The sequence below is a fragment of the Oncorhynchus mykiss genome, chromosome 5, assembly GCF_057628025.1.
Source record: "Oncorhynchus mykiss isolate SJ-2025 chromosome 5, ASM5762802v1, whole genome shotgun sequence".
In the NCBI taxonomy this organism is placed as follows: Eukaryota; Metazoa; Chordata; class Actinopteri; order Salmoniformes; family Salmonidae; genus Oncorhynchus; species Oncorhynchus mykiss.
In genome coordinates, this window is record NC_143026.1 from 12835001 (window position 1) to 12855760 (window position 20760).

The 20760-nt window shown below is 41.5% G+C and overlaps 1 protein-coding gene across 3 annotated transcripts in view; it reads left to right on the forward strand.

Moving 5' to 3' along the window:
• Positions 1-20760, forward strand: part of LOC110523216 (nuclear receptor subfamily 6 group A member 1-A) — a 180810-nt gene that overhangs the window by 139089 nt on the left and 20961 nt on the right. The window contains exon 1 of one of the 3 annotated variants that reach the window (XM_021601717.3): positions 7968-8264. The exons of the other annotated variants lie outside the window; for them this stretch is intronic. Coding sequence (XP_021457392.1) covers positions 8249-8264 — 16 coding nt within the window. The 5' untranslated portion in view covers positions 7968-8248. Of the gene's footprint in view, positions 1-7967; positions 8265-20760 lie in introns of those variants that run through there. 3 annotated transcript variants of the gene reach the window in all.

Here is a 20760-nt window from a genome sequence, read left to right on the forward strand (position 1 = left end):
CATGTTGTTATTGTTAAGTTCAGAGGGTCAACATCTATAATGGTGGCTACATCTATAATGGTGGCTACATCTATAATGGTGGCTACATCTATAATGGTGGCTACATCTATAATGGTGGCTACATCTATAATGGTGGCTACATCTATAATGGTGGCTACATCTATAATGGTGGCTACATCTGTAATGGTGGCTACATCTATACATCTATAATGGTGGCTACATCTATAATGGTGGCTACATCTATAATAGTGGCTACATCTGTAATGGTGGCTACATCTATAATGGTGGCTACATCTATACATCTATAATGGTGGCTACATCTATACATCTGTAATGGTGGCTACATCTATACATCCATAATGGTGGCTACATATATAATGGTGGCTATATCTATAATGGTGGCTACATCTATAATGGTGGCTACATCTGTAATGGTGGCTACATCTATAATGGTGGCTACATCTATACATCTATAATGGTGGCTACATCTATACATCTGTAATGGTGGCTACATCTATAATGGTGGCTACATCTATACATCTATAATGGTGGCTACATATATAATGGTGGCTACATCTATACATCCATAATGGTGGCTACATATATAATGGTGGCTATATCTATAATGGTGGCTACATCTATAATGGTGGCTACATCTATAATGGTGGCTACATCTATAATGGTGGCTACATCTATAATGGTGGCTACATCTGTAATGGTGGCTACATCTATAATGGTGGCTACATCTATACATCCGTAATGGTGGCTACATCTGTAATGGTGGCTACATCTATACATCTGTAATGGTGGCTACATCTATAATGGTGGCTACATCTACACATCTATAATGGGGGCTACATCTGTAATGGTGGCTACATCTATACATCTATAATGGTGGCTACATCTACACATCTATAATGGGGGCTACATCTATAATGGTGGCTACATCTATACATCTATAATGGTGGCTACATCTGTAATGGTGGCTACATCTGTAATGGTGGCTACATCTACACATCTATAATGGTGGCTACATCTACACCTCTATAATGGTGGCTACATCTATACATCTATAATGGTGGCTATATCTATACATCTGTAATGGTGGCTACATCTATAATGGTGGCTACATCTATACATCCATAATGGTGGCTACATCTGTAATGGTGGCTACATCTATACATCTATAATGGTGGCTACATCTACACATCTATAATGGGGGCTACATCTATACATCTGTAATGGTGGCTACATCTATACATCTATAATGGTGGCTACATCTGTAATGGTGGCTACATCTGTAATGGTGGCTACATCTGTAATGGTGGCTACATCTGTAATGGTGGCTACATCTGTAATGGTGGCTACATCTATAATGGTGGCTACATCTATAATGGTGGCTACATCTATAATGGTGGCTACATTTATAATGGTGGCTACATCTGTAATGGTGGCTACATCTACACATCTATAATGGTGGCTACATCTACACCTCTATAATGGTGGCTACATCTATACATCTATAATGGTGGCTATATCTATACATCTGTAATGGTGGCTACATCTATACATCTATAATGGTGGCTACATCTATAATGGTGGCTACATCTATAATGGTGGCTACATCTATACATCTATAATGGTGGCTACATCTATAATGGTGGCTACATCTATACATCTGTAATGGTGGCTACATCTATAATGGTGGCTACTTCTATACATCTATAATGGTTGCCACATCTATACATCTGTAATGGTGGCTACATCTATACGTCTATAATGGTGGCTACATCTATAATGGACACCTATAATGGTGGCTACATCTATACATCTATAATGGTTGCCACATCTATACATCTGTAATGGTGGCTACATCTATAATGGTTGCTACATCTATAATGGTGGCTACATTTATAATGGTGGCTACATCTGTAATGGTGGCTACATCTACACATCTATAATGGTGGCTACATCTACACCTCTATAATGGTGGCTACATCTATACATCTATAATGGTGGCTATATCTATACATCTGTAATGGTGGCTACATCTATACATCTATAATGGTGGCTACATCTATAATGGTGGCTACATCTATAATGGTGGCTACATCTATACATCTATAATGGTGGCTACATCTATACATCTGTAATGGTGGCTACATCTATAATGGTGGCTACTTCTATACATCTATAATGGTTGCCACATCTATACATCTGTAATGGTGGCTACATCTATACGTCTATAATGGTGGCTACATCTATAATGGACACCTATAATGGTGGCTACATCTATACATCTATAATGGTTGCCACATCTATACATCTGTAATGGTGGCTACATCTATAATGGTGGCTACATCAATACATCTATAATGGTGGCTACATCTATACATCTATAATGGTAGCTACATCTATACATCTGTAATGGTGGCTACTTCTATACATCTGTAATGGTGGCTACATCTGTAATGGTGGCTACATCTATAATGGTGGCTACATTTATAATGGTGGCTACATCTATAATGGTGGCTACATCTATACATCTATAATGGTGGCTACATCTATACATCTATAATGGTGGCTACATCTATCATGGTGGCTACATCTATAATGGTGGCTACATCTATATATATATAATGGTGGCTACATCTATACATCTGTAATAGTGGCTACATCTGTAATGGTAGCTACATCTATACATCTGTAATGGTGGCTACATCTATACATCTATAATGGTGGCTACATCTATCATGGTGGCTACATCTATAATGGTGGCTACATCTATAGATATATAATGGTGGCTACATCTATACATCTATAATGGTGGCTACATCTGTAATGGTGGCTACATCTATACATCTGTAATGGTGGCTACATCTATACATCTATAATGGTGGCTACATCTATACATCTGTAATGGTGGCTACATCTGTAATGGTGGCTACATCTATACATCTGTAATGGTGGCTACATCTATACATCTATAATGGTGGCTACATCTATACATCTGTAATGGTGGCTACATCTATACATCTATCATGGTGGCTACATCTATAATGGTGGCTATATCTATACATCTATATTGGTGGCTACATCTATAATGGTGGCTACATCTATACATCTGTAATGGTGGCTACATTTATATATATATAATGGTTGCTACATCTATACATCTATAATGGTGGCTACATCTGTAATGGTGGCTACATCTATAATGGTGGCTACATCTATAATGGTGGCTACATCTATAATGGTGGCTACATCTATACATCTATAATGGTGGCTACATCTATAATGGCGGCTACATCTGTAATGGTGGCTACATCTGTAATGGTGGCTACATCTATAATGGTGGCTACATCTATACATCTATAATGGTGGCTACATCTATACATCTGTAATGGTGGCTACATCTATAATGGTGGCTACATCTATACATCTATAATGGTGGCTACATATATAATGGTGGCTACATCTATACATCCATAATGGTGGCTATATCTATAATGGTGGCTATATCTATAATGGTGGCTATATCTATAATGGTGGCTACATCTGTAATGGTGGCTACATCTATAATGGTGGCTACATCTATACATCTATAATGGTGGCTACATCTATACATCTGTAATGGTGGCTACATCTATAATGGTGGCTACATCTATACATCTATAATGGTGGCTACATATATAATGGTGGCTACATCTATACATCCATAATGGTGGCTACATATATAATGGTGGCTATATCTATAATGGTGGCTACATCTATAATGGTGGCTACATCTATAATGGTGGCTACATCTATACATCCGTAATGGTGGCTACATCTGTAATGGTGGCTACATCTATACATCTGTAATGGTGGCTACATCTATAATGGTGGCTACATCTACACATCTATAATGGGGGCTACATCTGTAATGGTGGCTACATCTATACATCTATAATGGTGGCTACATCTACACATCTATAATGGGGGCTACATCTATAATGGTGGCTACATCTATACATCTGTAATGGTGGCTACATCTGTAATGGTGGCTACATCTACACATCTATAATGGTGGCTACATCTACACCTCTATAATGGTGGCTACATCTATACATCTATAATGGTGGCTATATCTATACATCTGTAATGGTGGCTACATCTATAATGGTGGCTACATCTATACATCCATAATGGTGGCTACATCTGTAATGGTGGCTACATCTATACATCTATAATGGTGGCTACATCTACACATATATAATGGGGGCTACATCTATACATCTGTAATGGTGGCTACATCTATACATCTATAATGGTGGCTACATCTGTAATGGTGGCTACATCTGTAATGGTGGCTACATCTGTAATGGTGGCTACATCTGTAATGGTGGCTACATCTATAATGGTGGCTACATCTATAATGGTGGCTACATCTATACATCTATAATGGTGGCTACATCTGTACATCTATAATGGTAGCTACATCTATACATCTGTAATGGTGGCTACATCTATACATCTATAATGGTGGCTACATCTATAATGGTGGCTACATCTATAATGGTGGCTACATTTATAATGGTGGCTACATCTGTAATGGTGGCTACATCTACACATCTATAATGGTGGCTCCATCTACACCTCTATAATGGTGGCTACATCTATACATCTATAATGGTGGCTATATCTATACATCTGTAATGGTGGCTACATCTATACATCTATAATGGTGGCTACATCTATAATGGTGGCTACATCTATAATGGTGGCTACATCTATACATCTATAATGGTGGCTACATCTATACGTCTGTAATGGTGGCTACGTCTATAATGGTGGCTACATCTATAATGGTGGCTACATCTATACATCTATAATGGTGGCTACATCTATAATGGTGGCTACATCTATACATCTATAATGGTGGCTACATCTATAATGGTGGCTACATCTATACATCTATAATGGTAGTTATTTGGTTTGTCTGTTTGACCCTTTTTTTGAGGGACGGAACACTCACATTAGGACAATCACTGGTATTAACCCTTCACTATCACTTTCAAGGTCACCGTTCTGAATGGCAGGTCAGGTTGTTTGTCATTGTTGGCTGGGGTGAGGCGGTCACTCGGGGTCAAGTGTGGCCTGTGGGACATTGGCGTTGTTTCATCCGTGACAATGAGGCAGGCTAGCTAGCAAAGTATTCCTGGGGGTTCTAGGAGGAAGAGACGACCCTGCGTCGACCTACCAAACCAGCCCTGGGCCCTGTTTGATAAAAACACACCCTTCCTTCCTCCCATTCCTTGATGTAATCGCTGATCTAACACAACAGTTCTTCTGTCATATAGCTTTCACCAAGCCAGCCATGTCAAATCAGGTATTTCTTTAAGGAAGGAAGGGAGGAAGGATGCATTCTCATAGTATTCAAACAGGGCCCTAGCCTTTGCACTGGTCAAATAAGAGGCTAAATTAATGAAAATGAGACGCTTCCTATGAATACACTGTTCATAATGCATTATAAGGACATTTAAACTGCCTTTTGAGCTAGGCAAAATGCATTATTAGAGCTTATGTCGTGCATTATAAGGCATTATGAAGAGGGTATGCATAACCAATTAAAACAAATGAGCTTTAGTGGGGTAAAGGGAGTAAATATCACAAATGTGTTGTATAGACCGACAGAATATGTACCAAAGTTGTTATGAATGTCACTCAGAATCACAAAGGAATGGAACATAGTAGATATGTCTCCTTGATGCAGGGTAAATTGCAGTTTTTTTACACTGCTATTCATCCAATAGTTTTCTTTCCCTAAACCTTTTCACTGGGCTTATGGAAATCTGATTTGACTGTTAAGGGTGAAAGTTGTGGAGGGAAAGCCAATCCAATGACTCTTGTTTGTTAACGAGATGCCTCGGCTAACGAGACTCTCCCCCTTGTTAATCTGTTACCGCTGCGACATATGGTGGGGGTCGTCATTGGAGTTTGTGATTAATTAAATATGAGTTAATTAAGGTCAGGCGGTTCTCCAGTACGACAACACAGAGCGCCCGCGCTAAGCTGGCCTCCCACCGAGGGTTCGCCACCGCAGAGACACACACACACACACACACACCGCTCGCCATAATGAATCCATAAAGGCACACACGCACATACAAATGGGACAAAGGGACAATAGTAATCTTCAAACTCATTTGATCCTTGGTTTCATAACAAATGAGGGGGATTGGAATCCTTCAGAAATCACTCAATCAGATACTTTTAGTGGGGCATAATGGTGCTGCGTACTGTGACATACTGCCACCACCACTGCAAAACATATTTGAATTATAACCGACTCATGTTGACATTTTAGTCATTTAGCAGACGGTCTCATCCAGAGCGACTTACAGGAGCAATTAGGGTGAAGTGCCTTGCTCAAGGGCACACCGACAGATTATTCACCTACTCGGGTCAGGGATCGGAACCTTTGGCTTACTGGACCAACGCTCCTAACCGCTAGGCCACCTGCCGCCCAAAACTCGTTGACGAATGTCAAAAAGATTACCGTTGTTTGACTTTGTGACATGTCCATTAGTCTTTTTTGTTTAACATGAAAAACTTTGGTGGGTTGAATGACAGCATCTGTAAATTATTGCATTTTTGGCTTTACATTACATTCTTGGCTTTACATTACATTACATTTTGGGCATAACATTACATTCTTGGCTTAGCAGCCTTCTAAATATCCATAGTACTGTAGTTTGGAGACATTAACTTACATATTTATGACTAAAGAAATGTTGTGAAAAGGAATCGAACCAAGACTATGCACGTCATGCACAATGGATTATTTTGGGAAATGCAGAATAAGCGGTTGTCTTTGATGTCACCAGTGTCACATTCAAAACATTTTAGCCCCTTTCCTTCCCTTTCTTCTTGTTCTCCTCCTGAGCCTCTTTCTCTCTCTCTGCATTTTAATGGAAAGTCTTTCTTTTTCAAGGTTTTAATGTCAAGCACAGTGAAATGCCTTTCTTATCAGTGTGGCTGACTGGTGTGTAGAAGTTCAAGACAGTAGGGTTGACAGTAACGTTGGGCTTTACCTACTGGAGAAGTGTCTCTGTGTTGATAGTAGTTCAACTCACATTTTATTGGTCACATACACATATTTAGTAGATGTTGTTGCGGGTGTAGTGAAATGCTTGTGTTCCTAGCTCCAGCAGTGCAGTCATATCTAACCATTACAAGGATAGCTCTTGAATAACACTCTTTGTAGACATACTTTACGATCTCACTTTGATTGGCCAAATACATTGGCAGGTTTAGTTGATATGTGTTTAGCAGAATTAGTTAATATGTGTTTAGCCGTCATTAAACTTAATTAAAAAGCTTTTTACACCTCATCATTGGATGTTGATCATTGTGTGTTCGCTAATGACTCAATGTGTTGATTGTTGGTCTCTAGTTTGGCCTAAAGTACTCACACATTTCCAAGCCCCCCTCTGAAGGTAAAAAGTGGAGGGTGGGAGGAGGAACGGGGGAAGGGAAAGGGAATTTGGGTGAAGGTGGGGCATTGTTCTAGAGAAAATAAGGTTTTCAATACCACTCAGATAACCAACTCCCCTCCTCTCTCTCTCTCTCAATTAATTTTTTTAAGGGCTTTATTGGCATGGGAAACATATGTTAACATTGCCAAAGCAAGTGAAGTAGATAATAAACTAAACTGAAATAAACAATAAAAATTCTCTCTCTCACACACACACACACACACACACACACACACACACACACACACACACACACACACACACACACACACACACACAAACCCCTCCTCAAAATAAGTGCTGGAGTTTTGACCCAAGACATGACATAGGGTAGGGTCCACTAGGTCACATGACTAACTGGCCTGTAAACCTCCCCCACCACTCCCAACCCCACCCCCTCCTCCTTTCGGGGCCGGCCTAGCTGCCGAGGCCAGGGGTGAGAAAGCCACAGAGACCTCAGAGAACTGATCAGAGAAGGACAGAGAGAGGGAAGGAGCAAGAAACAAAAAGAGAAAGCAAACAGAAAGAAATCGAGAGAGAGGAACAGAGAGAGAGAGATAGAGAGAGGGTAAAAGCACCTAGAGGAGTCATGAAGCCGAATCTGCCACGGAGGATGCAGTATCAACAGTGATATAGTGGCTTTATATATATTTCAAATATATTTGATACGGCACTACCAGTGTGGATGGTGGCCAGGAGACTCACTGGCAGACTAGGACCAGTATGAAATGGATACATGGGAAGGTATGTGTGTGTGTGTGTGTGTGTGTGTGTGCGTGTGTGTGTGTGTGTGTGTGTGTATATGCATGTGTCTGTGTGTGTGCTCTTCAGGAGATTGAGACTACAGGACATTAAACAGTAATGATTTAGCTTGTTTTGTGTTTGTATCTGATACCATTGCTGATTTTATCATGGCTTTCAGTGAACTTCGATCTGGTATTAGAGAATGGGCCTATAGTTGTCTGTAGGAAAACTGTGATTTGTTTCTTGTGAACTGTAGATTTGAACCAAATTCTTGGATTTAGATTTTTAGGATGGTCAGTCATTCCATTTTCCTAATCAAATTTGGAAATATAATGTAAAACTGTTGTTGTGGTAAGAGGATTTGTTAGAATTCTGTCAACATACCGGTAGCTTCCGCAGTAGTATTACTTTATCCGTGCGACAGTATGTCAGGATAAGAAAAGCCCCTTAGCGATGACTGTCAAAAGATTTGCAACTGCTGCTGTGGAGCTTTTCTGCTGAGCTAAACAAAAGTGTGTGTTTGGGGGGTGGGGCTTGGCGCTGTGGAGATAGGAAGCTTTTGTGATTGTGTCTATAGTACATTTAACATTGGAGTCATTTAACAGATGCTCTTATCCACAGCGACTTACAGTAGTGAGTGCATACATTTTCGTACTGGTCCCCCGTGGGAATCAAACCGACAACCCTGGTGTTGCAAGCACCATGCTCTACCAACTGAGCCACACAGGACCTGCATTAGCTCATATTAACACACATGAATGTCAGACTTTTTTGAGAGCGAGAAAGAGAAGGACGGCAGAATACAGAGGGAGGAGAGGGGGCAGTTTATTTGCGGCCTGTGTCTGTGCAGCCCATCTGGAAAAGGTTTTTGTGCAGGCAACACAGGCAGTATTTACGTGGTGCTACCGTGTGTGTGTGTGTGCGGGGGTAGCCTGGGGTCATCCCGGCTCCACAGAGCCCTGTAAAATCCCCCGGGCCTTATTGAGGGACTCACAGCTGGGCCAACCTCTCAGTGCCCTCTCCTCAGAATACAGCCTTTCCCCTGTTTCACCACATTTGACCCCGTGTTTTACCCTCAGTTGGTAGAGCATGCAGCTTGAAATGACAGGATAGTGGCTTGGTTTTCCTGGGACCACCCATACGTAAATAATATATCACACATGACTGGAATTCGCTTTGGATAAAAGTGTCTCCTAAAAGACATATATTATCAGGAGGAAATCATAAGGTCTTTCCTGTGCATGGTGGACTTGCAAAAGTCTCCCTGATCAATGCCCTGATTTGAATTTGATCTGGAGAAGAGTGTCCGCTAAATGGCTTCAATGTAAAAGCATAGAAGTACATCATGGATAGAAAATGGTAGCTCACCCATGCGATGCAGGCAGTTTTGGGAATCCTTCTTAGACCAGTGTTGGTCGAGCTTGTTGTGTAGTATTTCCTTCTATAATATCTGCTGTATATTCCCTGTACCTTTCTTATTGGGTTGTAAGCACCCATGAGCTTATGGATAAGTGAATGACTAGTTTATATTCCTTATTTTTCTCCCTCTTCATCTGCCTGTCTCTTTCTGATGCACAGCTTCAATTGAAGTACTTCCTCTGTAAAGCACTTTGAAACAACGGCTAATTTAAAAATGTCTTTGCGCATACATTTGATTGATTTAATTGATCGATCTCTCTTTCCTCATGAAATACAATAATAATCTATCTCAAAGGAGTCATATATCAGAATGGATTTGTTATGACAATCTGTTTCCATCGTTGTGTGTTTTAGGAGAGGGCCTCAGTGGCTGTAGTCTGGACGCTTGGTGGTGTTCATTTTCTGATGCAGAGAGCAATCAGTAACATGTTTTGGATTGGTTAAGTGGGTTGTTAGCATGCCACCATTTTGTTTCTGCCTAATGGTTACATCTCTGACTGATAGATAGTGCTTGGGTACATTTATTTCTCCATCCATCCGTCCATCCATCCGTCCATCCATCCATTCTTTAATTCACTCCCACTCATTATCATAATCTCTTGACTCTTATCCTACCAAAGTGAAGCTCATTGCCTCCCATGCCTCTCTATCTGTTACAATCCCATCTTGTAGGTTCCTTCCTGACAGGGGCTAGCGTTTACAGGAGCTCCCTGTCCTAGAGCTATATTAAACAGAAAGTGAATGTGAGCTAAACTAACAACCATGATGGGGTTGCCATAAGAATAGAATCTAGATTGTAGATTATAATTCTCCGGGGGCATTGTGAAGTATTCTGATATCTCCCTCTCATTCCCCCTTTTTTTTTATCTCTCTATTTCGGTCTTTCTCTGCTACTTTCTCTACCATTCTCTTTCTCTTCCTTTCTATTTCTATCTCTCTCCATTACTATCTCTTTCTGCCTTTCTCCTCTGTAGAATACCTTTCTCCCAGCAGCTTGCCAATGCGAGAGCTGCTTTTGTCAATGTGAGTAGGAGGGTTAATACAATGTAGTCTTTCATCTTAATCTTCTCTCTGCTGGGTATGGGAAGGGGCTGGGCTGGCTGACTCGGCTGTGTGTAAAGGGTTTTTTATTTTGGAATTGGGGGGCGGGGGGGGGGGGGGTGTAATTAGGATTATGTGTAGATCAATAGCAGGGGTGGGGGCGAGGGTGAGGTGTATGGAGAGTTCAGAAGATTTCTAAATGTAGGCTCTAGTAAAATGTGATGTATTAGTGTAGGGTTAGCAGTTGGGGAGGTATTATTTTGGTTTAGCAACCAGCGTGTTTGTGTGTGTAGACAAAACTGTAGACCCAAGCTGTTGAACCAACACACACAAGCGTGCACACACATACACACACACAACCTCCCCCGACCACCAACACCCAACCGTCTTCACACAGAGAGCATCTGTCAACATGACAAAACAAAGGACTTGTTTTTTTAGAAGAAATCCTTACTCATCAATGTAGCCTATTGAACAGACAGTAGCACGAATATCAATGAATCATCCCATTGTCTTTGGCCTTTGAGAACCAATGAAGCAGTGTCCTTCATGCTACTGATAGAACTGTAAAAAACCTTGATCCTGGTGAACGCCTGATTTGACTCACACCTGCTTTGGCATAATCAGTCATAGGAAAGCATAATTATGAACGTTATTGGAACTTTTATCCCGGTGAGCTTTTGCTTTGGCATAATCAATCAAACAATAGTCTAGTCTTCTACTTCGTGTTTTAAAGCATTAACCAAATGGTTGGGCTAACGTTTGGAGGAAAACCTGGGAATCGGAGCGAGACATGTTCCCTTTTCTCCTGTTGTTTCCTCAAGGACACACTGTCGAGGGAAATTCAATCATATTTCGGAATGTGGAATTTTCCTATTTTCTCAGTGGGAAATGGATGAGTGTGTGTGCATGTGTGATGGGTGCTGTTTCCTTTCCTGCTGGAGAGCAAAGAAGGGAGGATTCTAGAGGAGATAGGAAAGAGAAAATTGGCAACATACAAGAGTGACAATCAGTACTGACAAGATTTTGAATTGTCACATTTACACATTTAGTGCGTAGTACACTTGGAACTTCTACATTCTGGTGTGTGCACTCCCACATGAGGAAGTGTTAACCCTTAAGGGCCCTACACACCCTAGGCAAAACAGAGCGACAGGTGTACGGTCTGTTCCAAAATTTGAGCCGCACAAAAACAACGCTCCATCGCTGCGTTTGAGTAAAGTGTGTAGTGGCCTTTAGTGAGCGCTAACATGACTGTTTTTAAACAGCTTTTTCATGAAATTATTAGTATTTATTTGGGGATTAAGTGCAACTTCAGAAGGGAAAATTAAAGACTTTTCTGATGCTTTCGCAGAAGCGTGACTCGACTTCGGCTAAATACGAAACATAGGTATTATTTTGAGATGCATATTTCCTCTGAGCAACATTATTCTATGAAGTTGCATCTGCAGTACCAGTCAAAAGTTGGGACACACCTACTCATTCAAGGGTTTTTATTTATTTGTACTATTTTCTACATTGTAGAATAATAGTGAACGCATAAAAATGATGACATAACACATGGAATCATGTAGTAACCAAAAAAAGAGTTAAACAAATCTAAATATATTTTATATTAGAGATTCTTCAAAGTAGCCACCCTTTGCCTTGATGACAGCTTTGCACACTTGACATTCTCTCAACCAGCATCATGAGGTAGTTCTTTATGATTTGTTTAACACTTTTTTGGTTACTACGTGATTTCATATGTGTCTTCACTATTATTCTACAATGTCAAAAATAGTAAAAAATAAAGAAAAACCCTTAAAAACCCTTGTTCTAAAACCTTCGACTGGTACTGTATGCCTAAATGTATTGATCAAAACATATCTTTATTCACACAGACACATCTGTATTGATCAAAACATATCTTTATTCACACAGACACATCTGTATTGATCGAAACATATCTTTATTCACACAGACACATCTAATGAACACATTTGCAGCTGACCTATTGCTAATGACGTCAGGCTACAGGGACACACTTGGGATAATGTCTTAAGATCTGGGCTTTGTGGTCTTCCCAGGGGGTCCTGGGAGGGGGGGGGGGGGGGGGTCTTTGTTTCAGTGTGAGCTGAGAGCCAGGAGTACACCAGAGAGGATTACAGAGAGAGAAGATCGAGGGAAGAAAGAAAGACGGGCAGGACATTGGGTACTCTGATGTAGGAGGAAGTTAAAATACCTATGCAATGGTACTGTTTAATTACAGTATAAGCAAAAATAGTTCATTATGCATTGTGCACAGATTTTGTGTAATCAGTAATCACACATTATTTCTTTCAATTCACAAGAAATGTATAAACAAACTGAAATGAGTTATAGGAATGTCTTAAATCGGCTTATCTGTTTCACAATATCCAATCACTACTCATATTGGCTATGTGCAAGGCACTTATAGCCAATGAGCTTTGATGTATTGATTCATTGGTTGAACAGTGTAGTATTGTTATAGTTCCCCTCATCTGTTTCTATGAAAACAATCCCTTTACAAGGGTGAGACTTTTTTCACAAACCAGAAAGAGAAAATAAAATGGAGGAGGAGAGAGAGAGAAAGACAGCGAGTGAGAGAGGGGCTGTGTTTTTTAAGAGGAACCTGTCCCATTGAGTCCCCCTTTTAAAATGCCTGAGTTACATTTCTTGATTTGCTTTAAAGTTTGGAATGGCACCGGGGCTGACCTCGGCGGAAAACAATGTGGCCTTTAACGGAGCTCAAGGGGAGGGGTGTGGGGGGGTAACCGTAAAACGACCATGGAGTTCAAGATGAGGTTGAGTGCTGGCCGGGGCATTGTGATCTCTTCTCACACCTCAGTGAAGTGATTTAACACAGCTGACCTCGCGGTGACCCCACCAACAGACCCCACAAACACACACACACACACTGATGCTCTCACAGTCAAATTGAAGAAAGAAAAAAATAGACGCACACACCACCCTTAGGCATCTAACGTAACACAACCCAAAGTAGCACAACGCAACGTCCCGCAACTTCCCGCCACATCATACTTCACATCACAACCTATTTTTGAGTGGCTGTGAATTGTGAGGACGTAAACTAAAGGCTTGGCATCAGTGGAATGTGAACCGTGCCATCAAAGCAGCCAGTCAGGCCATGTGTTCAGGCAGTAACAAGTAACAATCAATGATGGGAGCTGTTTAGAAGCCACCAAGCAGACATCTTAGGGTTTATACACATCATTGATCACAACCAATGATGTACAGTGCATTCAGACCCCTTGACTTTTTACACATTTGTTAAGTTACAGCCTTATTCTAAAATGGATTAAATACATATAAATTAATATCAATCTACACACAATACCCCATAATGACAAAGCGAAAACAGGTTTTTAGAAATGTTTGTTTTTTAATACATTTGCAGAAAAACCTTATTAACATAAGTGTTCAGACCCTTTGCTATGAGACTTGAAATTGAGGTCAGTTGCATCCTGTTTCCATTGATCATCCTTGAGATATTTCTACAACTTGTTTGGAGTCCACCTGTGGTAAATTCAGTTGATTGGACATGATTTGGAAAGGCATACACCTGTCTATATAAGTTGACAGTGCATGTTAGTGCAAAAAACCAAGCCATGAGGTTGAATGAATTATCCGTAGAGCTCCCAGACAGGATTATGTCAAGGCACAGATCTGGGTAAGAGTACCAAATTTTTTTTGCAGCATTGAAGGTCTCCAAGAACACTGTGGCCTCCATCATTCGGCATTTGGAACCACAAGACTCTTCCTAGTGCTGGCCGCCCGGCTAAACTGAGCAATCGGGGAAGAAGGGCCTTGGTCAGGGAGGTGGCCAAGAACCCGATGGTCACTCTGACAGAGCTCCAGAGTTCCTCTGTAGAGATGTGAGAACCTTCCAGAAGGACAGTCATCTCTGCAGCACTCTACCAATCAGGCCTTTATGGTAGAGTGGCCAGCTGGAAGCCACTCTGCAGTAAAAGGCAAATGACAGCCCTCTTGGGACTCTCAGACCTAGAGAAACAATATTCTCTGCTCTGATGAAACCAAGATTGAACTCTTAGGCCTGAATGCCAAGCGTCACATCTGGAGGATACCTGGCACCATCCCTACAGTGAAGCATGATGGTGGCAGCATCATGCTGTGGGGATGTTTTTCTGGGACACTAGCCAGGATCGAGGGAAAGATGAACGGCGCAAAGTACAGAGAGATCCTTGTTGAAAACCTGCTCCAGAGTGCTCAGGACCTCAGACTGGGGCGAAGGTTCACGTTCCAACAGCACAACGACCCTAAGCATACAGCCAATACAATGCATGAGTGGCTTTGGGACAAGTCTCTGAATGTCCTTGTGTTGCCCAGCCAGAGCCCTGACTTGAACCAGATCAAACATCTCTGGAGAGACCTGAAAATAGCTGTGCAGCGACGCTCCCCATCCAACCTGACAGAGCTTGAGAGGATCTGCAGAGAAAAATGGGAGAAACTCCTCAAATACAGGTGTGCCAAGCTTGTAGCATCATACCCAAGACTCAAGGCTGTATCGCTGCCAAAGGTGCTTCAACAAAGTACTGAGTAAAGGGTCTGAATACTTATGTAAATGTATATTTCCGTGTTTTATTTTTCATAAATTTGCAAACATTTCTAAAAACCTGTTTTTGCTTTGTCATTATTGGGTATTGTGTATAGATTGATGAGGGGGAAAAACAATTAATTCCATTTTAAAATAAGGCTGTAACGTAACAAAATGTGGAATAAGTCAAGGGGTCTGAATACTTTACGAATGCACTGTATATTAACCCTGGATTGCTTATGCTATGTATTGGCCATTGAGAGGCTTTGAAGCTACCGGTCGGCCATGTTGGCACTCCTCAGAAAACAGTCCTCCATAGGAATTCATGGAATTCTACAGTATTTCATTTAAATGTTTCAAAGACAAAATTCATTTTTTAAGTATTTATTTATTTTGGTGGGGACAGTAACATTAGTACTTTCCCAAAAATGACTTTAAGGAAAATGTTGTAGTCTTTTTACATTTTAGATTTTTATGTTTAGCTCACATACTATAATTTAAAAGTATGCATTAAGGTGTCTGTAATATAATTAACAGGGTAAACTAATGTAGACATTAATACTTTTTTTTTACATTTTAGAAATAGCCTACAAGTCAATTGGCACCTCTTTGTCAAAATGGAAAGAAATTCACTTAACGTCAAAAGATTAAGAAGGAAGGAAAGAAAGACAGACAATTTCAAATCAAATCACATTTTATTAGTCGAATATACATATTTATCAGATGTTATTGCGGGTGTAGCGAAATGCTTGTGTTTCTGGCTCCAACCGTGCAGTAGTATCGAACAATACACACATCTAAAAGTAAAAGAATGGAATTAAGAAATATATGAATATTAGATTGAGCAATGTTGGAGTGGCATTGACTAAAATACAGTAGTATAGAATACAGTGTGTGTATGTATGTATGTGTATATATATATCACACACACACACACACACACACACACACACGCACACACACACGCACACACACACACACACACACACACACACACACACACACACACACACACACACACACACACACACACACACACACACACACACACACACACACACACACACACACACACACATATATATATATATATATATATATATATATATATATATATATATATATATACACATACACACACATACTGTATTCTGTACTACTGTATTTTAGTCAATGCCACTCCAACATTGCTCAATCTAATATTAATATATTTCTTAATTCCATTCTTTTACTTTTAGATGTGTGTATTGTTCGATACTACTGCACAGTTGGAGCCAGAAACACAAGCTCATCATGAGAAACACAAACTCATCATGAGATGAGTAAAGCAGTATTTAAACATTATTTAAACATTATTAAAGTGAGAAGTGTTCCATTATTAAAGTGGCCAGTGATTCCAAGTCTATCTATATAGGGCAGCAGCCTCTAAGGTGCAGGATTACATAACCGGGTGGAAGACTGTTAGTGGAGGCTATATAACAGTCTGATGGCCTTGAGATAGAAGCTGTTTTTCAGTCTCTCGGTCCCTGCTTTGATGCACCTGTACTGACCTCGCCTTCTGGATGATAGCGGGGTGAACAGGCAGTGGATCTGATGGTTGTTGTCCTTGATGATCTTTTTGGCCTTCCTTTGATGTCGGGTGCTCTAGGTGTCCTGGAGGGCAGGTAGTTTGCCCCCGGTGATGCGTTAGGCAGACTGCACCACCCTCTGGAGAGCCCTGCGGTTGCGGGCAGTGCAGTTGCAGTACCAGGCGGTGATACAGCCAGACAGGATGCTCTCAATTGTGCATCTGTAAAAGTTTGAGAGGCTTTAGGGGCTAAATTTCCTCAGTCTCCTGAGGTTGAAGAGGCACTGTTGCACCTTCTTCACCACACTGTCTGTGTGGGTGGACCATTTCAGATCGTCAGTGCTGTGTACGCCGAGGAACTTGTAGCTTTCCACCTTCTCCACTGCGGTCCTGTCGAAGTGGATAGGAGGGTGCTCCCTCTGCTGTTTCCTGAAGTCCACGATCAGCTCCATTATTTTGTTGATGTTGAGTGAGAGGTTGTTTTCCTGGCACCACCCTCCCAGGGCCCTCACCTCCTCCCTGTAGGCTGTCTTGTAATTGTTGGTAATCAAGCCCACTACTGTTGTCGTCTCCAAACTAGATGATTGAGTTGGAGGCGTGCATGGCCACTCCATCATCGGTGAACAGGGAGTGCAGGAGCGGGCTGAGCACGCACCCTTGTGGGGTCCCAGTGTTGAGCATCAGCAAAGTGGAGATGTTGTTTCCTACCTTCACCACCTGGGGGCAGCCCATCAGAAAGTTCTGGATCCAATTGCACAGGGTGGGGTTGAGACCCAGGGCCTCAAGCTTAATGATGAGCTTGGAGGGTACTACGCTGTTGAAGGCTGAGCTGTAGTCAATGAACAGCATTCTGACATAGGTATTCCTTTTGTCCAGATAGGATAGGACAAGGTGCAGTGCGATGGCGATTGCATCGACTGTGGATCTTTGGGACGGTATGCAAATTGAAGTGGGTCTAGGAGGGTGTCAGGTATGGGTAGAAGTGATATGATCCTTAATGGGTCTTTAAAAGCACTTTATGATGACAGAAGTGAGTGCTACGGAGCAATATTTAGTTCAGTTACCTTTGCTTTCTTGGGTACAGGAACAATGGTGGACAGCTTCAAGCATGTGGGGACAGCAGACTGGTATAGGGAGAGATTGAAGATGTCCGTAAACACTCCAGTAAGCTGGTCTGCGCATGCTCTGAGGACGCGGCTAGGGATGCCGTCTGGACCGGCAGCTTTGCGAGGGTTAACACGCTTAAATGTGTTATTCACGTTGGCCACGGAGAAGGAAAGCCCTCGGTCCTTGGTAGCGGGCTGCGTCGGTGGCACTGTGTGATCCTCAAAGCGGGCGAAGGTATTTAGCTTGTCCGGATGTAAGATGTTGGTGTCTGCAACGTGGCTGGGTTTCCCTTTGTAGTCTGTGATTGACTGTAGACCCTGCCACATACGTCTTGTATGTGAGCCGTTAAATTGCGACTCCACTTTGTCTCTGTACTGGCTTTTGCCTGTTTGGTTGCCTTACGGAAAGAATAACTACACTGCATGTATTCGGCCATATTCCAGTCACCTTGCCATGGTTCACGCTTTCAGTTTTGAGCGAATGCTGCCATCTATTCACGGTTTCTGGTTTGGGTAGGTTGTAATAGTCACAGTGGGTACAACATCTTCTATACACTTCCTGATGAACTCAGTCACTGTATCTGTGTATTTATCGATGATATTCTCGGAAGCTACCCTGAACAATTTCTCCTAAATACTTCAACATTGCCTCCAGATGTACTAATCAAGGTCTGGATTTGTCCATCTATGTCCAGAAAAGGATACATTAGTTTATTTTTTTATTAACCTTTATTTAACTAGGTCAGTAAAGATAAATATATATTATTTACAATGACACTGGGACAATTGTGCGCCGCCCTATGGGACTCCCAATCACTGCCGGTTGTGATACAGCCTGGAATCGAACCAGGGGGTCTGTAGTGACGCTTCAAGCACTGAGATGCAATGCCTTAGACCGCTGCACCACTCGAGAGCCCTATAAAACACAATTTATCCAAACCAACCCAATATTTATTTGAAGGATGAAAAATAGTGATATGTGTGTAAATGTAGCAACATCTGGTCAGTAGAAGACGAAAATCCTGGAAACTGGAGCAGGCTTCTTGTCTTATGTCGGGAATAGGACACAAAAGTAAATTATGAAATGTGGCAAGAATCAGTTCACCAAGCCAATGTTCATTGAATGTGCACCAAACATGCTGGGGAAAAATGCGAAGTGTCATGTGCTTGAAAAGTCAAATGCACACGCATTGGTGAAATTCAGTAACCTCTCTGTCCTTATTGTCATCGAAAGGTTAGCCCTGGCAAATCTAGTCCTTGACTTGGACTGCAAAAGGAGCCGGTACTCATTTTGGGTACCGGTACTTTTTATATTTAGGTGCAGGAGCTACACAATACTTTGAGCTAATATTCTGTCAGAGGAACAGGAGCTACACAATACTTTGAGCTAATATTCTGTCAGAGGAACAGGAGCTACACAATACTTTGAGCTAATATTCTGTCAGAGGAACAGGAGCTACACAATACTTTGAGCTAATATTCTGTCAGAGGAACAGGAGCTACACAATACTTTGAGCTAATATTCTGTCAGAGGAACAGGAGCTACACAATACTTTGAGCTAATATTCTGTCATAGGAACAGGAGCTACACAATACTTTGAGCTAATATTCTGTCAGAGGAACAGGAGCTACACAATACTTTGAGCTAATATTCTGTCAGAGGAACAGGAGCTACACAATACTTTGAGCTAATATTCTGTCAGAGGAACAGGAGGTACACAATACTTTGAGCTAATATTCTGTCAGAGGAACAGGAGCTCAAGCAGTAGAACATTTGACGTGCCGGTACTCGGCTCCGATGAGCTCCTGCCCAAGTCCAGCACTGGACAAATCGGTGTGTGAAACTAACTAGCAAGTATAGCTATTGTTGTCGTACAGTATGGCCGCCCTTGCTCCTCAACCTCGCACCTCCCCCTTCCTCCCCACAAAGGACCAAACCTAAACCCAGTCAATTTAAATGGTAATACCTTTGGGGCTTTCAAAAAGCTCCTCTCTTCACTTTTTTTAACATATCTTTGAGAGGCTTTACAGTCCACATTCCCACCATGCTAATAGCTTTTGGTACATGAACATAATGCCACTCTGGTGAGTCTCTCACTCTCAAGCTCGCTCCTTTCTCTTACATCCCCCTTTATTTCTCTCCCTCGCTGTCCCTCATTCGCTCGGTCTCTAGAATGTTCTTTTTCTATCTCTTTCACACTCTTTCACTCTCACTCTCGCTCGCTTTCGCTCTCGCTCTCTCTTTCGCTCAGTCTCTAGAATTTAGAATTCTCTCTATCTATCTGATGTTCTCTCTTTCTCACTCATTCTTTCTATCCACCAGGTCCCAGTTACAATCCTTGGATTGTGGGGTAAAACGGTATGGAGTATATGTTGCCTTTCCTTGAGCATTGCAGCTCCTATTGATTACAATTGATGTAGCATTTGGATTTTGCCTTCCAAGGCCCATTCTCACTGCAAACACATACAACTTGATGGCAGAACAATGTTGCATTAGGTCCTTTGCGTTGGACATTAGCTAAAGAAACCCAGACTGACAGGGCAAACAGGAAAGAGTTATAAAAAAGACCATGATGTCGAAGATAGCTACCAACTTCAGCTTTCACAAAACACACACTTCAGCAAATTGTGTCTTTTTGTGTTTGCATGGTTGGATGTGCGTGTGTGTGCATGCGCTGTTGTGTGTGTGTGTGTAAAGTGGTTTTCCTCCCCATCACTGTGTTTCTATTAAGGCCATACCATAGGACATAGTTCCGGGTGTGTTGGGCCCTTAGCAGTGCAGCT